The sequence below is a fragment of the Saccostrea echinata genome, unplaced genomic scaffold (assembly GCF_033153115.1).
Source record: "Saccostrea echinata isolate AGI-Se365-2 ecotype Australia unplaced genomic scaffold, CSIRO_AGI_Sech_v1 ptg000002l, whole genome shotgun sequence".
Lineage (NCBI taxonomy): Eukaryota > Metazoa > Mollusca > Bivalvia > Ostreida > Ostreidae > Saccostrea > Saccostrea echinata.
In genome coordinates this window covers 28400433-28417500 of record NW_026889751.1, presented here as the reverse complement: position 1 = coordinate 28417500, position 17068 = coordinate 28400433, and the positions used below count along the sequence as shown (strand labels likewise).

The 17068-nt window shown below is 32.4% G+C and overlaps 2 protein-coding genes across 2 annotated transcripts in view; one reads left to right on the top strand and one right to left on the bottom strand.

Annotated features, from left to right (window-relative positions):
* The window catches only part of LOC133202337 (eukaryotic translation initiation factor 3 subunit J-A-like), a 9754-nt gene extending 4911 nt beyond the window's left edge, over positions 1 to 4843 (bottom strand). Inside the window, exons 1-4 of the mRNA XM_061338141.1 lie at positions 4797 to 4843; positions 4629 to 4708; positions 4297 to 4345; positions 155 to 243 (exon numbers count right to left, since the gene is read on the bottom strand). Coding sequence (XP_061194125.1) covers positions 155 to 243; positions 4297 to 4345; positions 4629 to 4708; positions 4797 to 4812 — 234 coding nt within the window. The 5' untranslated portion in view covers positions 4813 to 4843. The remainder of the gene's footprint in view (positions 1 to 154; positions 244 to 4296; positions 4346 to 4628; positions 4709 to 4796) is intronic.
* A 415-nt stretch (positions 4844 to 5258) lies between these two features.
* LOC133202328 (protein FAM221B-like) lies at positions 5259 to 9391 on the top strand. The gene is made up of 7 exons (XM_061338130.1): positions 5259 to 5366; positions 6364 to 6529; positions 7209 to 7349; positions 7544 to 7654; positions 7902 to 8102; positions 8394 to 8513; positions 8879 to 9391. The coding sequence occupies exons 1-7, from the start codon at positions 5325 to 5327 to the stop codon at positions 9076 to 9078; spliced, it is 981 nt and encodes a 326-aa protein (XP_061194114.1). The 5' UTR covers positions 5259 to 5324; the 3' UTR covers positions 9079 to 9391.
* The last annotated feature ends 7677 nt before the right edge of the window (positions 9392 to 17068 follow it).

Sequence of the window (17068 nt, the reverse complement as noted above, 5' to 3'; positions counted from 1 at the left end):
CTTAATGGCATTTCATTTATGAAGAATTGCTTTCAAGGTTTTTACTAATTAACCCTTCATCCTCCCATGCAAAATAACACACACACAAGCTCTGTATCTCTAGGACCTCTGGAATCACATGGAGCTATGCTTGTTCTTCTTACTTAGCACTGACCTCGGATGCTGCCTTTGCAGCTTGTTTTTCTGCTATTCTCTCTGCCAATGGTTTCTTTTTCTTTCTTTGGAAAGGTTTGGATTCTGATTCTACAAGTGATAAAAATTAAATAACACCAAGTACTGTACTACTAAGTACTATCAACTATTAATTGCTAAAAAAAAAAAATTACCGAAAAAAACAATAAGAGGCCCAAGCAACATATCTCTAATCTAAGTACTTCGGCTAGAGAAAAGAAGAAATAAGTTCAGTATTAAAAAGTTCAAAATATATAAATGCCCCCCACCCCTGGAGGGGCAGGGGAGGGGTATTATTTTAACAAATTTGAATCTATACTAACTGAGGATACTTCCATATTTATATGACTAACCCAGTCTTTAAAAGATTTTTTCATATATTGAAATGAATGGATTCCCTTTATATCATTGGTTAAACAAGAGGCCCACGGGCCTTATAGGTCACCTGAGTATCATGCAACAACTTCGCCACATTGGATTCATGTTTTAAACCAGAGGCCATGAAATTCACAATTTCGAAAGAGGCACACTTGCTCATCATAATTTTACATTTAGTAAGCTTACTTAATACCCAGAAAGAGAGCAGAGGATTATCAAAGAATTAATGCATTTTCACTATGTAATCATTAGAGCCCTGCCCTAACACCAGAACCATGATGCAGGGGCCATAAAATTCACAATTTTGGGAGAGGCATCCTTACATATCATAACCATACTCTTAGTTCATCAGCTTAATACCCAGGAGAAAAGAAGAAGATTTTCAAAGAATTATTGCATTTTCACTATGTAATCATTAGAGCCCCACCCTAACACCAGAACCCCTGACCCAGGGGCCATGAAATTCATAATTTTGGAAGAGGCACCTTTACTCATCATAACTATGCATCGGTTTGTTTGTTAAATACCCAGGATCAAAGAAAAAGATTTTTAAAGAAATAATGCATTATCACTATATATTCAACAGAGCCCCACCCTAACACCAGAACCCCTGACCTAGGGGCCATGAATTTCACAATTTTGGAACAGCCACCCTTACATATCATAACTATACTCTTAGTTCATCGGCTTATTACCCAGGAGAAAAGGAGAAGATTGTCAAAGAATTCTTGCATTTTTACTATGTAATCATTAGAGCCCCACCCTAAAACAGAACCCCTGACCAAGGGCCATGAATTCACAACATAGGAATAGGCACCCTTATTCATCATAACTATGCCTTCAGTTTGTTTGCCCTGGATCAGAGAAGATTTTTAAAAGAAATAATGCATTTTCACTATACATGTATATTCAACAGAACGCTGCCCTAACACCAGAACCCCTGACCCTGGGGCCATGAAATTCACAATTTTGGAAGAGGCACCTTTCATCATCATAACTATGTATTTATTTTGTTTTCATAATATCCAAGAGCACAGAAGAAGCTTTTTAAAGAAATAATACATTATCACTATATATTCAACAGAGCCCCACCCTAACACCAGAACCCCTGACCCTTGGGCCATGAAATTCACAATTTTGGAAGAGGCACTTTTTCTCATCATAACTATGTACTTAGTTCATCGGCTTAATACCCAGGAGTAGAGGAGAAGATTTTTGAATAATTAATGCATTTTCACTATATAATCATTAGATACCCGCCCTAACACCAGAACCCCTGACCCTGGGGCCATGAAATTCACAATTTTAGAAGAGACACCTTTCCTCATCATAACTATGCATATTGTTTGTTTCCTAAATACTCAAGAGCAGAGGAGAAGATTTTTTAAGAATAATGCTTTTCACTACATATTCAACAGAGCCCCACCCTAGCACCAGAACCCCTGACCCTGGGGCCATAAATTTCACAATTTAGGTAGAGGGCTCAATGCTTATTACATTCATGCCAACAGTTTGCCTGCTTGATGCCCAGGAGTAAAGAAGAAGATTTTTAAAGATTGCAATAATTCTGATGGTTTTAGCCCCACCCCTCAGGCCCCAGGGGGGTAGGGGTCATGAATTTCACAATTTTTACTCCCCTTCACATATAGATGCTATATGCCAAATTTGGTTGAATTTGGTTCAGTGGTTCCAGAGAAGAAGCTGAAAATGTTCAAATGTTAACGCACGACGGACGACGCACGCCGACGGACGAAAAAAGATAGCAATAGGTCACCTGAGTAAACTCAGGTGACCTAAAAATATGAAAGAAAACATCGTGTGTAAAGTAGATATATACTGACGACTGGCACTGAACGGAAAAGATGGCGGGTCTCACGTCACTGATGACCGGCACTGTGATGGCATCATCTGGGTCGTTGCCTCTACGACCGGCACTGCAAGGGTTAAATCCCCTTCAACCAAGAATGTTTTAAGGTAAGTTTGGTTGAAATTGGCCCAGTGGTTCTTGAGAAGTTGAAAATATGAAAAGTTTACAGACGACAGATGACACATGTACGCCTGACACCCTTAGAACAAAAAGCTTACTCAGTTGAGCTAAAAACCTCTGTAACCGAAGTAATTTTAAAAACACTCAATTCTAGACTAGTAAATAAAATTTTCCCCTTACAAGAGATACATAAACTGCAAATTTAATTTATATAATGGGTACTGCTTAGGCCTCATTTTCTTAATTTTTAGTATTTTCATTATCACCAGTGAAATAGATAATTTATCAGGAATGAATAAAAAAAACTCTGTTCCTCCAAAAACAAGTCATGATTTAGAAAGTAATTAAATTGTCTGGCTTTTTGTCCAAAAGCAAATCATCAATGTAACACTAAACAGTATAAAATTTAGTTTTGTCCCAGACATTGTGGAAAAAACAAAGACACAGCATATAAGATCCTTGTTATTCACAATGTTTATCGCCAAACCCCCTAACTCCGTCACCACCCTAACTCCGTCACTTTCAGGAAACTCTGCGCTGTTTGTAAACGAATGCGATTGTGACGTCATTTTTTACATCAGGGTTAGAAACTCCCTAAAATTACAACTCGCAAATAACTGCGAGTACCAAGAAAGTGAACTCGCAATTTTATAAGACTACTCGCAATTTTCATATAAAGTTAAATTTATATAAATTAAATACATGTAACTTAAGGAAAAAGTAACTACTGTACGATACACAAAATACAACTACAGTGTGACTTTTATTTAAATTACTGATTTAAATCAAAGGCATTGTGTTCTGTCATATTATATAATTTTGCTACAGTTTCAATGCAAAAAAAAATCAACTCGCAAGTTTTTGCGAGTTACCTAATTTTTAACTCGCAATTGGGGAATTCTAACTCGCGATTTGCGAGTTGTATATAGTGAATTTCGAACCCTGTTACATGCTGAAAATCTACAATCCATTGCCAAGAAATTAAGACAGTCAAGTTCAAGAATGCGTCAAAAATAAATAACAATTACACGTGGTCTATTGTATCTATCATATTTTATGTGAAATCAGTAAGCACTTTTTCCTTCATGCGCTATTCCATCGATACTTTCGAAATGTGCGTCAATATGCTCATTTTTACATGTCAGTCGTATTTATAAAGGTCTTTGACAAAGGATTAATAAAACATACCATATAGAATATGGCTAAAATATTTTATTTTTCGTTTCAATTTGTCCTAATACGCTACACGTTGGAGATAACGTAGCGTGACATTATTATATATAAAATAAGTTATATTAATGTTATTTTTGTCTGTTGTTGATACTTTTCCTAAAATACAATTTAATACTATTTTAAATCTTCAAAACTAATTTTTTTTGTTTACAATTTTTAGGTGAAGGGATAAAATACCAAACTGGAGAAAATACCAAACTGGAAAAAAATTTATAATCAATTCGTTGACATGTTGTAGAGGGCCCTGGTGACGGAGTTAGGGTTCATTCAACGTAATGTACACGGATGTGATACGCGTTCTCTTTATAGTAGTTTTGTATAAGCCCATGCAATGACTGAATTTTTTAAAATAGTTCTGAAAACAATGTTTAAGTACATTACTAAGTGTAGCAAATAAGAAACAAATCAAAAAAATAATTGAGAGAGTAGCCTGGCATGTTTTCCGTTTATGGTGACAGAGTTTAGGTAGTAGGGAATATATCTTCTCTGTCAACCTCAAACTCCAGATTTGGGCCATATATTCTTACCAGCATTTTCATCTTTCTTTTCTTCATCCTCTTCATCTTCCCAACTTTCCTGTAACGATTTGTTTTCAGAAAAATAAAATATACTTTATGAGTGCCAATAGGCAACTGAATCTTTCTTTAGATATATCTCGTGACATGAAGTTGATGAACAGCTGTCAGTGTCAGGACTGTACAATTGATCTTTCATAAAACGTCCTGAAAAACTTACTTCCTGACAATAAAACCCACTTAAATGACATTTCTTACTCAAAATTTTATCGGTATATATTGATGATGGATTTAATCACTCGCTGAAGAGTAAAACTGTTAACAACGTAAATAAAAGTCACTACCTTGACGTCATCTTCATCCTCCCCTTCCCACCGATCTGAAGGTTTATTACTAAAATCTCCTGGTTCAAAATCATCTGCATCTGAAAATAAAGATGATCGGGTATTAATTCAGATTTATATACACACTAATCACATAAAATATGAGTTTAAAATTGCCACATGATGTACCCCAGGCGTCCGACATCTTGGATGAGTAAAATCTCGCGCCAACGAGAAAATTTAATTTTAATATTGAATGATAATAATAATAATAAATTTAGATATATAATAACTGCAAAAATTATTTTTTTCATGAATTATCAAATCGATACTCTTTTTTTAGTATTTCTTAAAATGTAAGAATTAGAACCATAACGGAAGTGGTAGTTTCGGAATTTTCAAGATTTCATTTTTTAAAAGATTTTTACACATTATATCAGGATTATTTCTTTGATTTGAGATTTTTGCATGCATTTTACCCCCTTCCTTATCTTTATTTATAAATTTTCATTCATAATAAACGGAATTTCTTATTTTTATTATTACGGAAAAATTCCTTTCACGTTTTTTTTCTTCGATTTATTGACACAACAACCTGTTGTTTATAAATGGCGGAGAAAGAAGGCGGAGTTTCATTTGTAATTTGGCAAAACTACCAATTCGGAAGGAATCAATAGCTTAAAAGAGTGAATCGAGGGGATTTTTGATTTACACAAAATGTCAAGTGGAAAAACTCCATCTGGCGCGAAACCTAAGCAGGTGAAATATTCAACTCATGGTTTCTTAATACATATCTGCATATCCTTTTTGATCATCAAATTAGTTAAGGCCAATATGGACTTTTCCTGTAATATACATTTCTTGTAAGGGAAGGTCTTGTTTTTATAAGAGAGAGAGAGAAAAAAAATCAAGCACTGCCTCTACATGATGGTTCCATAAGTAGAGCATAAGTAAACTAAAATAAATGTTAACAATCGGAAAAAATCATAGCACAGGTACTTGCTTAATGCAGTTTATCTAGAGTATTTTTAATATCAAGTGAATATTTAATATGTTGAATATATGGCCACTGGTATGAGTTCATTGCTGGATATTCACTTTTAACTAAGATCCACCTCTTCAAACTACATGAGACATTTGGAATGCTTAGACTCATGTGATGTCAAATGACACTGAATATTAGCTGCATTTCCATAAATGAAGTTTTTAAAAAGTTGTAAAATTTTTACAAAGAATGTATAATCTGCTATCTGTATGTTAATATCCATTAAATCAAGGTGAGTTCATTTTTTGTGAATTTTCAATTGTTGTTACCGCGAGAATGAAACTTAACAACAAGATGCATTTGCTTTGCATAGTGGGTCTCATGGTAACAGTGGAAAAAATTCATTAGGATAAATGTGTAATGTCCAAATTTTTTCTTCGTCTAGGCGTTGTCTTTAGAGCTCACTGTAGGAGCAGCCCTGCGCCACTCATTACACTTGCTATTAGAAGAAAAATAGAATATATACATGCCTGTACCTCTTTTTTCTGAAATAAGATTTATTGAATTTATGAATTCCTAATCATTTCAAAGCAAAATAAGTTTCTCTAGCTTTGTATTCTAATTTTTCAAGTTATATACATGATAAAAGATGGCTTTATAAGTCTTATGCAGATAGACAAATGTAAATCTCAATCGTTCACTCATAGAAATGTTGCCTATCTGATTTTTAAAGTAGTGGTTTTCATCTTAACTCTTTCTTTATTTTCATAGGCTTCTCAACAGACTAAAAACACCAGTCAATCTCTCGTTCCTCGGAGTACAGGAAGGGGGGCAGGACGAGGAACAGGACGGGGTGCTGGGAGCCAAGCAGTGGTACCTCGCGGCAACAGACAGATAGCCATGACTAAAGATGCAGATGGAATGCTCATCCCTGAGGGTTTGCATATTTTTATAGATCCTTCTTTAAAAAAAACTTATAACAAAATTTTTTTTTTCAAAATTCCCCATCAATTCCATTATTTTATTTTCATTTCTTTAGAAGAGTTTGGTTGAAAGTTCTCATTTACTCTCAAACTAAATTCTAATGGTACATAGTTAACTTTATAAGCACCATGTTTTGGGAAAATGGAAATAGAGGTTGGTAACTTGACATGAATGACATAGAATGATTGCTTCTCTTTGGGGTTTCTACTGAATATGAGCTTTGAAAAAAGTAATGTTGCATTAAATTTATTATTACTAATCTGGCTTTGATGTATGTACTATGAGAATTTTGCAATTCCTGCATAATGGAGTTTAAATTTATGCTTCATAACAGTTAAACTTAATTAAGTGTAAATTAAGTTATGATCTCTCCTTTTGGTTTAGAAATGATGGAAATATAATTATGTATTCTATGCAAATGAAAAATATTTCACCAAGTCAGAAAAATATATAATATTTCCTGGTTTGTTGGAACATCTGTAGTATAAATACAGAATTTTATTTTCACTTTATTTTCACAATTTTTCTTAAGCAATCTTTGTCAAAGTTTACATTCAATTATACGCAAATTTCTTTGATTTTCTTAGATTTTAATTAAAGAAATCAACAGATTGTTGAAATTCTTTTTGTAGGTTACACAGTGAGAAAGATTCAGCCAGCGAAGAACTATGATGTGGTTTCTTTTGCGAGAGCAATGAATGATGACTTTGCCCCGAGACTTAAAAAGCTCTTTGATCCTGAGACAGAGGCAGCCCTTGAAGCTCAGAAAACTGGTATCTTCAAATTTCCACCCACTGAGAATATAGCAGATCTAATACATAATTATAATCACAAATCAGTTACTTTATGTGGTGTGTGTCTAGACATATGATATACAAAGATATACATTGTATTATCAACTGTTTTTGCTGTCTAAATTTGGTGTTGCTTTTTTTCAAAGGTTTTTAATTTAATCATTTTTCTCTAGGTATTTACATAGGATGGAGGTGCCCGGAATTCAAACATGATTGTCAGAGAGTGAATAAAATGTCCAAATGTTTTTGTGGTCACTTGCTTGGGGAACATGATAAATATACAGGTGAATACTGCAGGATTCTAATTGTTGATATATAGTAAATCTACAAACATTTAATTAAGGACATTCAAAATGTATCAATCTATTTTGTTTGTCCCAGAGAAAGAGAGCAAACAAAATTGAGATGCGGAGTCAAAAAACTTACATTGTATTTGAGTCATGTTATTTTTGCAAAAACTTGTTTTATTAAATTCCTTCTTTCCTGGATGCATTGTATTGCAACAAAAACTTTTTTCTGTTGTACATGTAGGTAAAAGCATTCGTGTGCCATGTAAACAGGGAGGCTGTAAATGTAAGGCTTTTGCGTGGATTCCATCCAGACCCGAGGATGTTGGAGAATTTTGGTTCCAGAGGAGAAGAGATTTCGATCCTAGCACATGGCGAGCAAAATGTCGATGTAAACACACACATGAAGAGCACGATTCAGTGATGAGGCGATGTAAATCAAAAGGTTTGTACACATCACAACCACATCTACTTATGGCTAGCTGATTGAAATTTTTAAAATTCAATACAATTTACGTTGCATAGAAAGAAAGAGGGGTAGATATATTTCTGAAATATCATATGAGTATGAATGTTTAAAAATTGGTTTTAAAAAAATTATTCCTCATAAAAAAAAAATTCACACAATTATACATTAGTCAGGCAAATTGTCAAGTTTGATATATTATGGCAGATTTAAGTTCCTGAATAATAATAAGTTTTTTTTTCTAAATATTTCTCCTGATCACTAACACAGGTTGCAGCTGTGGGATGTTCGATTCTAACTTTCTTTGCGCTGCTTGTGACAAGCACTGGGAACAACATGAAACGTTTTTTGAGACGGAGGATGAACGACGGCAAAATGGCCTCCCAGTTGGTAAGGAGATTTCACATAATCATCTGGGAAAAAGAAAAGAATGATGGTCACAATGATTCTGTGTATACAAAAATGCATCATAATTTCAAAATTGAACTTAAAATTGTATACACCTCATACTACAGTCTATAGAGCAAACCTGAAGACTCCATTTGGTTTGGGTATTATATTCTAGAGTTCTTGTAAGACTGCAGGTGCCTCTAGGAATTGCTAACTGTAGGCTTTGTCCTTTCATAACCTCTATTGGTAATCAATGTTCCATCCATTTACTTGTAATTGTCTTTACCTGTAGCAATTTTTTTCATGAACATTCAGAATGTAGGGCTTCCAATGATTTTACATTATATGAACAACTCTATTTCCAGGGGAAATGTACCTGCCATTTGCAGAGATGCCAAATTTACGTAACATTGCCTTAACGGGGGATGAGTATGATGACAGTACTTACCTAGCTCTGACCCAGGGTGAGGGGACTATTCCCCAGTCCAATAGACCTGTCGGTAACGAAGCCCCTGTAAACTTCAGTGGGGGATCAAAGAGTGGCTTCAAACCAGTATATGACTAAATAGTGACAAGTCCTGAATGTATTGCTGTGATATACATGTATTTTTATGAGGTTTAATTATTATACTACAATGACTATGATGTTGATGTTGGCTTTGTTTTAATGTAGTGATATGGAGATTTCAGAATACATTGTCTACAGATTTAAGTTTATAATTCATGCCCTTAATGTTATACTGTTTGAGAAAAAAAAATAACAGTTTGGGAGGATTTGATTTCGTGCTTGAAGAAGTGCTGAGAGGTAATCAGTTGCGAATTCAGGATTCTGAAAGGGGGTGTGCAACAGGCCAGGGATGTTAGCATAGCTCCCAGGTTTCAAGTCTTTTAAAAACAGGGGGGGGGGGGGGTTGAGTTATTTTAGCTATTTTTTATGCATATAAAAGCTATATCTAACAACCAAAAGAAAAGTATTTATTCATCTTTACTAAATTTGGGTCACAAAAGGAGAGTCCCCCTATAAATCCACCAGTGTTATATATTTGAAATTCTACATTTTGTTGGGGACATGAATTCATGGGTCTCTTCATATCATAAAAACAATTAAAATTAAACCCCCAGGAAAATTAGTGATTTCGCGTATACATGAGTTATTTCCCTTGAAATGTGTTTAAATTTGAAGCACATATGTACCTGTGCAAGTACTTTATTATTTTTTTTTTCAGGTGGAATATATGTATACCAACAATTATTTTTAAATAGAAAAATTAAAGAGGGGTGAAATTTGGTCATATGAGTGTTAATGATTTATAAGTACAGTTGAACTTCGGAATATCTCGACTTACATGGATATGTCGAAGCGATTTCAAAGTCCCAAATACTTATTCTTTAAGTATTTTACCCTGGATATCTCAAATCCTTAGATCTCTCGAAGTTTTTTTCTTAATCCAACTGAGTTCAAGATAATGAGGTCTGACTGTATTGTAGTTGAAAAATATTATTTTATAAATATTGTAGTATTTATTATCTATGTGTTCACTTGTCAACTGTTAGGATATTTGCACTCTTTCAAACTTTAGAGTAGTTTATCATTACTTTGTAGTTAATCAGACGTGACTCAGTTGGCCTCCTGATCAAATCATCTTTTCTGTTTGTGCTTTTTTTTTATTTACATTAATTCTTACTGGTCTCAATATTTCTCAATAGTCAAGATTATTTTTTTTTTCATTTTCCTTCAAGTGCTCATATGATTGTTTGATTCTTTTTTGAAAGATATATTTTTTGCAGATAAATATGTGGTGGCTTACATGTGAGATTTGCATGTAACCTTCAGTTTTAATTATTTTTATTTGTTTGTTTGTTTGTTTGTTTTTCCTTTGAAAATGGTGCTAGCCTTTATTGTCTCTAGATTTTGTTTTCAATAACTGAATTCTATGTTTTATTAAGACAATATTTGTAATTTAAGTTCTGTATATACACTCACTACTCCATCCAGATAATGTAACATAAATCCTTTTGAAATTTTAAATTTGCTGAGTTGATATGAATTGTGATTATATGTACCAATATTTATTGCATATGTTGCACATTCTTAGCCATACTTTATTTTTAGTTTTGCATAAATATTCATGTACAAGGTCTGTGATAAATATATATTTTTAAAATCTAGAAATGTATTTCTTTTCATTTAGAAGGAATCTATTGATTTATCTGCTACAAACAATATATTCAGTCTATTAAAATTTATTTTAAATTTTTTTTTTAAAAATCCTGTCTTATTTTGTATTAAAAATTAAGTAGTAACTATATTTTATTTCACAATTTAAAATAGTGAAGATTTCTGCGATGATCAAAATTTGTAATTTAATTTAAAACATTTTTCAAGGCACGTGTACATTGGGAAATGCTTATTTTGATGGTACTGTACAAAAAAAAAATCTATGAGGGTTCATCCAAAAGTGATATTGGTATATTTCGTATACCTTTTCCAAATAATGTACCTGTGTACATATATAATATAGATTTATATCCAAATGCACACAATTATATAATTAAGGTAGATCGCGGGTTTACTGTCTGTCTGAAAACATACACTAAAAAAAATTGGTTTATTCATTTCAAAATTTTATTTCCGAAATTTTTTTGAGGTTCGTCTGCATGGCTATGTTGTAATTGTATTTCAAATGTTGATGCTATTTCTATGAAATATATACTAGTAAAATGCGCCTTTCACACCCGTATACGCATTTTAAAACCATATACTCATAATTTTTAAAATGAAGCAGACCAAGTAAGTAACTAACACAATGAATGTTGATTTAGAATCAATATATAACAAAAAAAAATTAATATGTATTCTAGCTCAATCTCTTACAAAAAAAATTTAAAATTTTACACTTTCTCATCAAATGTGTTATATTTTCATTACAACGTTATGTATTACATGTACGTATGTGTCACGTCATTATTTCCGTATGCCTGTGCGAGTAAAATAAATATGAATATTTATACAAATTACTAGTACTCAAAATAAAGCATGCAATTCTTATCCCTAAATTCAATTTTTATTGATTGATGATAATGTTCTTGTAAAAGTTGCCATATATAGTTTACCCACACTATTTCAATGAAACACAGGAGAGAAGTCAAATGATTTTTTTTTCTCGATAAACTGAAGCAATGTGGAAATATTTGAACAAATCTCCATGTATATAAGAAATAAACAAGTAATCGGATTTGACTGCACTTGCAAACCTATATCGTAAATGTTAAAATCAATATAATGTATGAATCACAAGTTTAAGATTAAAGGTAGCGTAATGATCATGGATACTCATAAATGTACTTCATAGAACGAAATGACTTGTCAATCACTGAACTAACAGACGTCCTTTAATTTTAATTACATAATTATTTAATAAATATTTGTACAGTTCACTTTTTATGCATGCCACATGCCTTTATGTATGTTTCGTTGTATACTGGTTTTTTGTTGTTTAAATTGTAGCTTGATACTGTAAACGCGGTAAGCTTTCTACATCGAATCTTACTGCGACGTCAGCAAACCCGCGAACTACCTTAATTATAAATTGATGCATGGATAAAAATAATTTAGGAATCATAATTGTTTGAGGTTTCTTTGAATTTTTCTGAATATACAATTTTAGCACATACAGCATGTAGTATCATTGCTCCATGAAATATTAACATTTATCACATGTTTACTCCTTTATACAGACTGGGTATAGCTCATAGCAGACCCGTAGGAAGCAATTTCAGTTGGGGGGGGGGGCACAACCATACATTTTCCGATTTGCAGTTTGGGGGGGGGGGGTCACTATCAACAACGAAAAATTCCTTGACAAGCAAAATGAAAAAAAAAAGGTCACCAGACGTTTTTATTGAGGGGGCACAAGTATATAGTAGCTATGTTTTCTATAGTATTGTATATATCGGCAAAATTATTGGGGGGGGGGGCACGGCCCTCCCCCGTGCCCCCCCCCCCCCTCCCCCGGTTCCTACGGCCATGCATAGGATATCGTTTTCATATCAATGGTTTTTGTGTGAATTTGATTAAGTCAAATATTATTGATTTACATATATAAAGCAGTGTAAAACATGAAAAAGCTACGTGTAAAACATGTGATAAAAAGAATCCCTCATGATTTGTGGTTATAGCAGGGACCTATATAGTATATAGTTCCCTGGTTATAGATATGATTTTTTTATCCAACTCGTTATGTGTTTTTGTCTCCTCGCCAAGGCTCGGGGATAAAAACGCACAACTCGTTGGATAAAAAATCATATCCAACCACAAACCATGGGAGATCCTATATTAATACATGTACTTATGTTCCCAAATTTAGACTTATATTTTCTGGGCGACAAAGCCAACTCAAAAAATTTACATCAAGCAAAATAATTGAAAAATTACTTGTATTTCATTGGGATGGGGTGACTTGATTATTTTGATTGGAAAAAGTCCGGTTAAATTTTGGATGAACTTACTTTGACTGACCCTTAGTTGTGGATCCTACTGAGGTTTTTTAAGAATTTGAATTTAAATTAATGAATTATTCTACATTATAATCAGTAATTCTTTACTTTATTACGGAAGCATATTAGTGCCATGTAATATATATATATATATATATATATATATATATATATATATATATATATATATATATATATATATATATATATATATATATATATATATATATATATATATATATATATATATATATATATATTACATGGCACTAATATGCTTCCGTAATATATATATATATTTTAAGTTGGTAATTCGAACTTTAAAGTTGGGAAAAAAAGATTAAAATTGGAATTTCCAACCTCAAAGTTGGAAAAGCCAACTTAAAAGTTGGAATTACCAAATTTTTGACCAATTAAGATAAACGTTGGAATTACCAACTTTAAGGTTGGAAAAGCCAAGATTAAAATTGGAATTTCCAACTTTAAAGATGGAATTACCAACTTTAAAAAATATTTCTTTTTCATGTAAAATTCTCTTGATAGTTCCGTTGAAATCATCCGGGGGGGGGGGGTGTTAAAAATCAGCCTTTTTTTGTATTTTGAATTCCATTTGAAATTTAAAATATGAACGTATATTCAGTGTCCAAAAAAATAGCTTGTATGTGTGGTATCTTAACAGCTGCTTAAAGCACCGTCTTTTTTCTGTTTTAACCTCGAAATTCCTGAGTTCAAATTACTTGAATTTCTATTTTTGTTTTTAACTACGCATGCGCTAAAATCCGACGCTTTTTCCTGCAGTGAGTAAACATGATGATGATTGCTGTGTGAAACGAAACACTTGTTTCAAATTGGACAGGAAAGAAATAGCATAGGTAAGATTTGATAATTTGGTAGTATACACACAGTAGATTTTTGAAAACGTGCATCACATCGCGTGTTTGACCTGTGGCCGTTATCTTGTGAAGATGCAGACAAGTTACTCGATTGTACAAAACATAGGCATACGACAGGTCCAGGAAAATCACTATATTTAGCTATATAGCTTAATTTACCTATATAGCTTTATTTACTTATATAATATAGCTTTATTTAGCTATTTTAGAATAAGTTTCTGTTTTATGAAAAGCAAACAAAAAGTCGCATATAAATTATGGCTGATATTTATTTAAAAAGGTTTGATAAAAACAACCTAGGGCATAGATAGTAAAAACATTTCCTCTTTTAAACACTTTTTAACCAAAAATGCATCTCTATTGTTTGGATAGCTGTCCATTACTGGAAGTGCGATGAGGCATGACTAAGTGTGATTGCCTTGCATTGTGCTGAATTTTTACCAATCAATTATCTTGTTGACCAAAACTGCTTTTCTTTGTTAAAGTAGCTGCTTATTCACAGATTAACTGTTATACATAGCCCCAAAACTTTTAGATCTTTGATTGCAATTGCACAAAAGGAGAAACATTTTTAAAAGTGGGTTTTTGGTGAATTGTTTTCAGTCCATTTCAAAGTTGAAAACTAATACTGCCTCATTATGCGACTTTTTGTCTGCTTTTCATAAAACAGAAATTTACTCTGAAATAGCTAAATAAAGCTATATTATATAGGTAAATAAAGCTATATAGGTAGATTTAGCTATATAGCTAAATATACTGATTTTCCTAGACCTGTACGATACTGTTTATCAGTTCTGGTCTGTTTTTGTTACACACTTGTACGGCTTCAGTTAATAAGTCATTGCTTGTCAAAGGTTATTTGCATTCTTATGAATTTCACAGACATTAGAGGTTGGACAAGATAACATGCTCCACTGTACATGACACCTGTGTATTTCAATATGTAGTTTTGTGATATAGACTCCTTTAGCAGTCTACACGAACTCCAAAAACAGCGTTTCCAAGAGTAAGAAATTGAGACTGAAAAAGACTCCGAAAATAGAGTCTGTGCATGTGCACAAACACAAAAAATGGTGATTTTTCGGCAAAAGTGATGGGTCTACAAAAACTGTCCGTGCAGAGTTTTTGAAAGTATGGCAATTATGGCAGTACTCAGAAATGCTAAATAAAAGACTTCAGAAGAAATCATATTTGTCAGATTTTTGATTTTATTTGCAAAAAAGGAGATATTCACTTTCAAAGTTGACGTTTGACGTCATATCAATTACAGAGAAAATGATACGGTTGAGAAGTAAATATGTATAATAAAAGGGATATATATGCAGTATAGGACAATATATATTGTATCTGTTAAAATCTTGACTGAATTTTACGCATAAATTAGCATTCCGGTTTGTTATTTGTGTACAACATGTGAATTGAGTGCGTAAGTTCCATCGTTATCTACCAATTTTTTTGTCACATACGAACAGATATTATTATGAAAACATTTTTAAAACTATTATCTATCAATATGAAAACTTTAAAAACCACTCTTCTAGAAATTAAAGTCACAACATGTCTTCTAAAAATGAACCTGTGAATATCTCTGCTTTGTGGTGAAAAATATGCATTTTCTGATTAAAATAAATACAAGCTGGGTGTCTTAAAAACAAATTTATTTAAGCACCTTTATTGTAGGAATGACATAAAATTTAAATCAAGGATACAATAAATCAAATAAGAAAATAATTCTTACCGGCAGTATTGAATTCAATGTTGTATATCCAATTTACTATTATGCAAGAGTTTGAAGCGATAAATAAGTCAACATCCACAAAATAATTTAATAAATGTAATTATCCATTCAACAAAAATTAAAATAAAGTCACAATGCACTAAATACAGCCATTATGCAGCCGTATATTTGGAGAAAGCGAACGACAATCCATCGTTTGTTTACATCGGACGCCATTTTGCTGCAATGCATGATGGAGCCAAAGACTTCGTTTTCAGAGTTCACATTTTTGGAGTTCGTCTAGTGTTTAGTGAACTAAGTTAGCACATGAAACTTTTTGATTTGCAACAATTTACCTGGTTTTATCAATTAAAGTCAGTTCCAAGACTCCTGTATTTTGGATATATAAGTAGATCTGATGAGACAAAATATAAAGAAATTATGTGGTGATAAATGTTAGTAAGTGTAGCAAAGCACCACTCATCATTGCAAGCTCTTAAACAATGCCTGGGTGAAGAGAAAATCCAGACTGTCTGCATATTGATCAAATACATTTTTTTTTTTTACAGTGAACTCAATATTCTTAATCCTCCATAAATTATATATGGTGCCCAAATGAATTTTGATGATAACCAAACAAATGTTTACAAATAAATAATAAACTTACCTTGATTTCATGGATATTGTAGATAGATTGTAGATTTAACAATATTTGTTAAAAAAATGCACATTTTAGACCTTGTTGTGGAAACATTTAGCTAACATACGGCATCATGTGACATTGCAGTCTAGACCTTCCAAATGTTTTGTGCAGTTTGAAGAGGCAGATCTAATTAAGTTAAAAGTGAATATCCAAAGGCTATCCAATAATAAAAAACTGCCCTCACCCCAAAGGTCATACTGTCAACATATTAGTCACTGAAGAATTTGAGATAGATTTAAAAAGAATAAATATCAACAAATAGGAAATAAAGATTTTAACTTTCAGTAAAGTAAATTTTTGTGCAGTTCATGTTTCTGATATAAACTAAACTGAAAAAAAATACCAAAGTTGCATTTGCATTTTGGTAAAACATCAGAATGATAAATAATATTAATATACAAGAAAAAATATTGATTTTTTTGAAGGGGACTTAAAAAAAATAATTTGTATCAAAGCTCTCATATTTATTGAACAGTTAATTCTATTTACTGCCTTAATAGCTTGTTTAGTTTCTATGCAGGAAGGGGTGTATAAAGGTTTTTATACATAGGGTTTCATGGTAAATTATGGAAAATCTGCTGCAGAGGCCCATAAAAAGTAAATGTCTCTGGTTGTATGTGACAAAATCTAGTCTTACTTCAAGTGCACTAACAATAACATGTAATTATCTTGTGTCAGCTAGAGAACATTCTATCTAATTACACTAATAGTGAACTAAGTATATTTCTTCTTAATGTTTTAGCAT

Bases quoted from the DNA above. Each gene is read 5' to 3' on its own strand.
- LOC133202328 (XM_061338130.1), top strand. From the start codon at position 5,325: ATGTCAAGTGGAAAAACTCCATCTGGCGCGAAACCTAAGCAG. The intron at 6,530-7,208 runs GTTTGCATATTT...TTCTTTTTGTAG, and splicing joins TGGAATGCTCATCCCTGAGG to GTTACACAGTGAGAAAGATT. The intron at 8,103-8,393 runs GTTTGTACACAT...TCACTAACACAG, and splicing joins GAGGCGATGTAAATCAAAAG to GTTGCAGCTGTGGGATGTTC.